The 8,956-nt window shown below is 35.7% G+C and overlaps 1 protein-coding gene across 2 annotated transcripts; it reads right to left on the reverse strand.

Moving 5' to 3' along the window:
• Nucleotides 1-1,514: 1,514 nt before the first annotated feature.
• Nucleotides 1,515-8,954, reverse strand: LOC144977680 (uncharacterized). Of its 2 annotated transcripts, none has more exons than XM_078923125.1 (3): nucleotides 8,656-8,954; nucleotides 7,428-7,553; nucleotides 1,515-5,071 (listed from the first exon to the last, which is right to left on the reverse strand). In XM_078923125.1, the coding sequence occupies exons 2-3, from the start codon at nucleotides 7,519-7,521 to the stop codon at nucleotides 3,003-3,005; spliced, it is 2,163 nt and encodes a 720-aa protein (XP_078779251.1). In that variant the 5' UTR covers nucleotides 7,522-7,553; nucleotides 8,656-8,954; the 3' UTR covers nucleotides 1,515-3,002. The 2 variants fall into 2 exon arrangements, with proteins under 2 accessions (XP_078779251.1, XP_078779252.1); XM_078923126.1 differs by having other exon boundaries at nucleotides 8,632-8,728.
• Nucleotides 8,955-8,956: the final 2 nt, after the last annotated feature.

Consider the following 8,956-nt stretch of genomic DNA (forward strand, 5'->3'; position numbering starts at 1 on the left):
GTCTTCCACAGGACTTAGTTTGAGATCAATTAAATGCTTAGTTTGAGATCAATTAAATGTCTCATCCTGAAGTAAGCACAAGATTCCACCAGGAAACCAACATTATAACAGTACACAACCGACAGATGATTTACAGGAAAAAAACATTATAACAGTACACAACTGACAGATGATTTACAGGAAACAAACATTATAACAGTACACAACTGACAGATGATTTACAGGAAACAAACATTATAACAGTACACAACTGACAGATGATTTACAGGAAACAAACATTATAACAGTACACAACTGACAGATGATTTACAGGAAACAAACATTATAACAGTACACAACTGACAGATGATTTACAGGAAACAAACATTATAACAGTACACAACTGACAGATGATTTCCAGGAAACCAACATTATAACAGTACACAACCGACAGATGATTTACAGGGAAAAAAAATATTCCAAAAATACAATAATACATTTGACTATTTTCCTCCCAGTAATGGAACAATCTCAATCCAGAAAAACAAAAAATACAGAGAGCATCATGGGAAGGGAAAATAGATAAGGCTGTCATCTGCATTTTTTGCGGCCGCAAATATCAGGGCGATCCGCAAATTTTGGCAAATTTCCAAAAATTTGCAAATCGTGGCAAATTTTGGGAAAATTGGCAAATCGCGTGGCAAATTTTGGGGAAAAAAAAAAGAAACGAAAACAAAAATACGGAAAAAAAAGTGCGAAACTTGAGAAATGTTGCAGCTTTGCCTGGGCCCAAACCAAGGGAAGCTACTCTCTATGGATAATGATCCTTTAAAATCTTTGTAACAATGCTATTCACAGTCATTTCATTAAATTAATAAATGCAGCCTCCTTAAATGTAATAAATTGTCTTTTATATATATATTTTTCTGTACCGCATGTTAATTTTTACTGAAACGATAATTCTCCTTGGCAAATTTTGGGGTTTCTTTTGGCAAATTTTAGGTCTCAATTTGGCAAAAAATGCAGATGACAGATAAGGGCGGGGATCGAAGACACAAGTGAACTCACTGTCCACCATCATGGGAAGGGAAAATGGATAAGGGCGGAGATTGAAGACATAAGTGAACTCACTGTCCAGCATCATGGGAAGGGAAAATAGATAAGGGCGGGGATTGAAGACACAAGTGAACTCACTGTCCACCGTGTGAGGTCAGAAGAGGATACTCCTTTATACATGGGTGCAAGATTTCAGGCTTTTTGAAATGAATTTTAATTTATTCCAAGCATCTAGATCATCTCGACATAATACCATCAATTGTGAGGCTGTCTGTGTCACTTCAACACAAGTTTCAGGCTTTGTAGAATTAGAATTGAATTCCAGGCTTTTTTTTTTTTGCCTGACCTACTTACACCCATGTAAAAGTAAAAGCTGAAGCACAGGTTAGCAGCTCATAAGTACAAAATACGTCATTGTTTAGTAAGAGTAAGAGAATGTGCAAGAGGCATTTGTTGAAATTATTGAAGACCAAGAGAAGTTTGCATCATCTACACTTTTTATTGAATTGAAAACGTTAAAGGTGGTAAAATACAAAAAGGAATTTAATAAAATATAAAAGTACATTTTCAATCCTAAGTGCTATGTGGCTTGTCATTAGAGGTTTTGGATGCTCTTGCAAAACTTTAAGGTTATGCATATCAGCGGCAGTAAAAATGAGATGATGAGAGAGTTAAAAGTAGATGTAAAAGATTCGCTGTATTCAAAAGTAATAACTTAGAATGCATATCAAAGAGTTATTTTACAAGGAAGAAAAAGTATCACCTCTCAAGAAAAGGTACTTTACATTTGACTGTCTCCCTCACTCCCAGCTGTGGACGCCTGCCAGGACCAGGAAAAAAGTGAGCTCAATCCAGAACATTATGAAAGGGAAAACAGATATGGGGGATAGAAGTAGAAGACACAGCAAGTGAATTCTTTGCCTGCCATGGGAGGTCAGAAAAGGAAAATGCTCTATAGAAAAGATGAAGCATAGGTTAATAAATAAATAAAATTCCCTTTATTCATCTCGTAGAGTACATATTTTTTTTAGGGTCTATTCCAAGGGAAGACCGGAATAACCCAGGCATCACCCGCAAGATGAGCTAGAACGAGGTGACTTGCTCAAGGCCACACAACACAGCGGTTATTCAAACTCAGCAAAGACCGTACCGCTGAGCTACGCTGTCCCCGAAAATATGTAATTCATAAGAGAATCTGTTGAAATTATTGAAGACCAAGAGAAGTTTGCATGATCTACATTCAATAAAAATGGTAAAGTAAGACAGAAAAGGAATTTAAAAAGTCACACACTAAAACCAGATGAAGACAAACTGTGTAAGGCTTCAATGAGTACGGTAGGTACAACAAACAGATGAAATTTCAGGTTTTCCCTTTATAGAAACAAATGGTGGTGTGACTACAACAAAACCATTCTTTGTTACAAAATGCTGAATTACTTGTTTTGAAATCTGAAACGTCATCAACTATCTGTCTTATTTAATTCAATGAAGCTTAACATTTCTTAAGGAAAAAGGAAGATGACAGAGGAAAAGTTGTAGATCTGAATTAAAAATTAAAAACACTAAAGAAAAGCATAAAGGGGATTGGTTTGGATAGGGAACAGAATTCCTAGGGCATCCACCAATGTGCCTATTTTGACATACCTAAAGTCCCCTCCAGGGACGAGCAAAGGACCCACTATGACTATGATGGATACGCTCATATGTTTATACCGTGCAATATATTCAAAACTAGTAATTATAACAGTGCATGACAGAGAGATGATTTTCAAGGGAAAAACAATCTCTTACTCGTATCACAAAGGTAATATACATTTGACGGTCTCCCTCCCAATTAAGTTAAGAATTGCTGCCAGAACCAGGAAGGGGGGAACAAGCAATCTCAAATTTGATAAGCTAAATTTAAAAATCAACTTTAAACAACAAAGACTCAAGGTTAGCATTGTGAGATATTTGGTCACCGCAAACTATTGTTGAGAATCTCTGATAAAAAACGTTTGACTAGAGTTCAAGTGTGGTATAATATCACTATAGTCTAAATTAATATTGCCATTATTTATCAAATCAGGATTAATATCAGAAGGAAGACTTATGATTATATCTTGTCCATTATTATTCACTAAAACTTGTATGATGTTTTGTTGGTCTGTCTGCTGACTGTCTGTTTTGTCTTCAGCTGCAATGGTCGGATTACAAGGAGCTGTTTGTATTTGATATCCAGATTCGAGTGAAATTCCTGAATCGGAGTGAATCACTTGGTTATTTTGAAGACTGTTACAATTTAAATCTAATTCTTGTCTTTGGGGCACGTCAGGGAGATCAGAAGATAAAGGTATGGAGATACTGGAATGAGGGAAAGAAGATGGGCCAAAGTCGAGTGTATTCGAAGATGTAGTTAATGAAACATTGGCTGAGCTGTCTACCAAACTGTCTTGAGGATGTATTCTAGCAATATGACGTTGAAGATGGTGCTTATGTCGAAAGCGATAGCCACAGTGGGTACACTGAAACTTGCCTTCAACTGTGTGGGATTTCATGTGTCCTTTCATTAAAGTTTCACTATTGAATCTCCATGTGCAGTTGGACTCTAGGCAAGGAAACGGCCTGCTTGGATCGTGTACTCGCATATGTTTTTTAAGCGTTGATTTATCGGTGTAAACAGCACCGCAAATTTCACACACAGCAGAGCCACTTGGGTGTATCTGTCGATGACGATGAATAGCTCCAGTTAGGCTTGACACAAAGTCACATTGTGGACAATGATAGGATTTGACGCTATGACTCCGAGAATGAACAACCAAAGATGATCTTGTCTTAAATGGTTTGCCACAGTGATCGCACAGATAAGAGCGTTGAGTTTTGTGGGTCAGCTGATGACGACGTATGTACCGAATACGAGAGAACACTTTATTACAGACAGGACAAGTATATTTTCCTGGAATGTCTTGATATTCTACTGATCTGGCCAGTCTTTTAACTTTACGAGATTTGCTATCAAGGGCTAATTGTGAGTGCTCCGACAATTTCATAATCTTATACTTTTTGGACAATTCATTTTTGATATTCGATGATTTAGAAGTTTGAATATCTAAAATGTCATGAAAGGCTAGAATGTCATTGTGTGTGATTTTCATATGTTTGACTAAAGATGGTCGCCATGCCGATGAAAACACGCAGTGCATACATTTAAATTCCACTCTTTCATACGTCATTGAATTTCCTAAGATGCTGGTGGTGCCTAGAAGGAAATGAAAATCAACACTTTCTTTCTCCATTTTAGCATTCAGTTTTTCTCCTTTCTCCTCAATTTCTTTTTCCTTTTTACCCTGATCATTGACTTCAGGAACCATCTGAGATTTTCCTTCTTCCATGAAAGCATTAGTCAATTTTTTATCATTTTCCTTCTTACTGCTCAACGATAATGTACTGAAATCACTCTGAATACTTGGCTTGGCGTTTGTAATTTCTGATTCATTATCTTTTGACCCAGAAAGGCTTGATGGAAAATTATTTGGATTTGGATGTACAAAATTGCCCTCAATTTCACCATTCATAGCATCTGAAACCAGCAGTCTATTACAACAAACATCCTCATAATAATTCAAAGCATTTAGAGGAAACTCAATGGGAGGATTATCACTGGTGAGAACATCAACAGAAAGATTGGAATTTTCACACGATTCAGTGCCATTTAGAATAATGCCATTCATTTGACAATCATCTTGTTGTCGTTGGGACTGCAGCAATGAAACATCGAAACTAGAAACCTTCAGTTGATTTGCTGTCAGAGGAAAAGAAGAGTCTAATTTTTCATTGCAATCAAGAAGACATTGTTCAGTTTCTGAACTATTCACACTGGTACACGGTTTACATCGAGCACTGCTTAACGTTAGAGCTGTACTTGATGAGTCATTTTCGGATATCTTTCTTTTTTGGGGAATGGCGTGAACTCTTTCTAGGTGAATTTGCAAGGCATTTCTCTTTGGAAACGATTTCAGGCACAGTGAACAGTGAATCCTTTTATTGGCATCTATATCTGAAATTTAAAAGTAATATGATTAAAAACAAGGAGCATTTTCCCCACTTTAGTGCTTATATTTTTTGTTCAGCACTGAATTGAAATTCACCAAAGAAATCATATTAATTCAAACTTCCCAAAAAAATAAAATTAAATGCTCAGCACAAATACTACGAGAGATGTTGAACCCTTCAATAAAACTAAACTGAATCATTCATTTAAAACATTTATAAAAGTCACAAATACATTAATCAGATTAAAACTTATGGAGAACATAATATAATAAAGAGCCAACTATCTTGCTTATCTTTTAAGAAAAGTATGAGAAGTCGTATCAGTATCAGTGTTAATTGGTCTCTTAATGAATATGGATACATATATCTAAAGAATTTGCAAGAAATTAACGTTCGTCCATTTTTCAAGAATTCAGCAGAGACAGCTTTTTAACGATTTCCAAGAGGATCAACGAGTAGAATTTCATGTCTGATATCCCTTGTCAATATAGGCTGATCATTCATAGAGTCATAGGGAGAAATCATATTTGTGTTTGATTTTTGTAATAGTTAAGCAAAATCCTCATCAAAGCTCTGTGTATACCATTCTTATGCTGAAAAATATTGTTTATTTCTAGAAACAAGTTTAAAAAAAACAAACTTCAGCATTTATATAGCACAATATCCACTAAACGAATGCAAAGCATTTTACAAGGGGTCCCTAGCCAACAGCAACATTTAACACGTAGGAGGAGACATGATGTATGTAAGTAAGGGGATATCACATTCTTTTTTGCCACAGAGATAATGATGTTAATGACCAGGTACTCATTTTACACCTGAGAACGATTAGAGAATGTGAGTAAAGTGTCTTTTTCCAAGGACTCAACTATGCACGTTCAGATTAGGACTCAAACCCTGGACCTATAGGTTCAAAGGAGAGTGTCATACCACAGGTCCACACGTAATTTCAGTCATGCAATGTTGACTTCCTCCTAATTATAAACATCATAAGAAATAGAATAGCATTCACTAATATTTAAAAAGAAATAATGTGACTTCTTACAGACTGCACTATAGCCAAATATGACACAACTTACATAGCATTTTATGTTCTACAAATCTTGAAAAGAGTTATATTCATAAATACATCTTAGTCATGCTGATGTCCTTTTACAAATTTTATTGAAAGATAATGCCCTAGTCCGCCACGTGAGGGGCAGGCAGGTAAAAACAACAGAAAAACTATAATCTGGTACGTGTCATATCATATCATATCAATATCCAGTATCTAAATAAAAATGGGGAAGGGGAAGAAATATAACTTTACAGTCCAAGTCGGTAATGGGGACACCTTTTAATTGGGACAGTTGCTTTATTGGGATGGAGTTTTTTCTATATGAAAAGTCATAACCTTTCCAACTCCCAGCAGCTTAATGGAGATAAATTTAGCAATGACCGTCCCTATTAAAGAGTTTTTTCTTTGTCTTCAATCATTTAAAATGGTTCATAAAATGCAAATTAGTCTAACAGGACAGCCAACCGGGTGTGTGGTTGTACCGTTCATAGCGGTGTGAACAATAGAATTTACCTGAATCCCCTATTAATGTCTATCGCAACAGCCAATAGGGTGTGTGGTCAAACCATTCGTCTCAGTCACCACAGAGATGTGAACAGGCTGTCCCCACCAAAATGGTTTATTTGTTCAATGAGATGAATGGGAAGACAATGCATTTTTAATCTGTTGCTTTCTTACGCAACCGTTATGAGTGACATATTTGTTTAATTGTTTTGTGCAGTTAGATCTGTCTCTCATTGTTAGCCGTAGATTAATCTGAAAAATTGCTCAAATGCATTGTGGCCTCTTAATTGGGATGCCTCTTAATTGGGACAATTTGTCAGGAACCGAGCAGTCCCAATCAAATGAACCAGCTTGGACTGTACTAATACTTAAGAGAAGAGAAAAATGGGACTTCATACAAGAGATGACATTTTACAGACTGCACTACAACTAAATATGACAAAGTGATACAAAGCTGTTAGAAGCTGTGGACTGTAAAAAGTAATAAACCAAAATGAATAAAACAGCTTCACCTACCGAACACCATACCAATCATGGAATGTTTCAGGCCCAAAACCCTTCCTCAGCCAACAAAAAACAATGAAAACATACAATACTAAAAACCAGATCGATAACAGAGAGATTAACTTCGATCTGTTTTTCTTAAAAATGTATTTATGTTTCCATTGTTTTTTGCTGTTGGCTGAAGAAGGATTTTGAGCCGAAAACGTTACATATTTGGTATTTTGTTCTTTTTTGAAACTGTTATTATATTCATTTTTGTTTATTACTTTTTACACCCAAATATGCAACAACTTACGCAGCATTTTATGCTCCATGAATCTTGAGAAGGAGTTACATTTAAAACTTGCTTTGCAGACACCACAAATGAACACATCCTTGTCTTCTGTCATTTCCTTTGGTTACACTACACAGTCTTCGTCACCTGAAATCACCAGAACAAAAAAAACAATACAATTATGTGTATATATATTGTAGTACTCACCTCGAGTTGCTATCATGCACACCAAATGATTTAGACAGATTAACTAACTTCCGCACTAAAGAAAAACAATAACAACGCAAGACAACTGACAACCAACTCACGGGTATCGACCTTAGGCTTATGCTTCTACCTATCTGTTTCTCTTTAATCTACTTTTCTTTTAAATAAATTTGTTATGTATTTCAACAATTTCTTGTTGTTTAAATTGGTGATCCTGAGATTACAACACTGAGCCCCTAATGCATGATATATTTAAGCCAATTTCAGAGCTTTTCTGTGTTATTTAATTCCATAAACCGTCTCTTAAAACCCTTGTCTCACTCAAAAGATCAGGTACAAGCTTCTCATATTGCTTTTCACGAATTTGAGACATCTTACAATTGAAGTGGCAATATAAAGCAACAACATTTGCAATATAAATTCGTAGTATTTAAAAGGATTTTTTACATTTTGTTTGGAAATTTTTGCAGTCGAACATCATCTGAAACCAATAAGTAAGTATATCTCTGTATTTTTAAAAGTGTTATATTGTGAATGGATATTGCGTAGGCGTCTCTCTCTTTCTCTCTCTCTCTCTCTCCCTCTCTCTCTCCCTCTCTCTCTCTCTCTCTCTCTCTCTCTCCAACCCTCTCTATGTTTGTTTCATTCATTATATTTCCAAATGGCAATTCTTATTCTCAAGACTTGTACTTGCAGTTTCTCTCTTCTTTGACTTGAAAAAAGAGTGTGAGTGTGAGAATGGACACTCGCTGTTGAGAGGCCTTCAGAGGCCCGGTCAAAATTATAAAACATTCTTATTTCATTTGAGTACTAATCAGCAATGCTCTGATTCAAGTCATATTATTATTTTCCAATTTAAATAATTTATGACATTGACTTTGACTGTCAAAGATGAAAAATGGCAGAATTGAGAGGTTTCAGATTGGAAAGCTGGGTTAAGAGATTAGAAGAAGGATAATCGGGTAGAACAATGTGTCAAGTCAGACTGAGTTGACAAAAAATGTGAATAATCATTTACTATTTGGACATCTCTAGACTTTACCCAAAAGGTCCGTTCAGTTTCTTCAGTCAGAGTCAGAGTAGAAATTTAAGTTCCTCAGTACCTAGGAGTTCGAGCATTCACAAACATCTCCTCGTCGATCTTGAAGTTCAAGTTGTATGTAAATGAATCAAGGAAATACGAAAACGCCTCGGACTTAGTGATTATGGTCAAGAGCATCATAAACGAGCACTTTGAATTGAAAGAATTAGTTTCGTCAAATATTATGTTACATCGACAGTGAAATAGTTTCCAAACATATCTTTAATGCTAGGTATTGTTACGAATTACGAAGAATAAATAA

This window comes from Berghia stephanieae, chromosome 7 (assembly GCF_034508935.2).
Source record: "Berghia stephanieae isolate SIO BIC M18660-M18661 chromosome 7, UCSD_Bste_1.3, whole genome shotgun sequence".
In the NCBI taxonomy this organism is placed as follows: domain Eukaryota; kingdom Metazoa; phylum Mollusca; class Gastropoda; order Nudibranchia; family Aeolidiidae; genus Berghia; species Berghia stephanieae.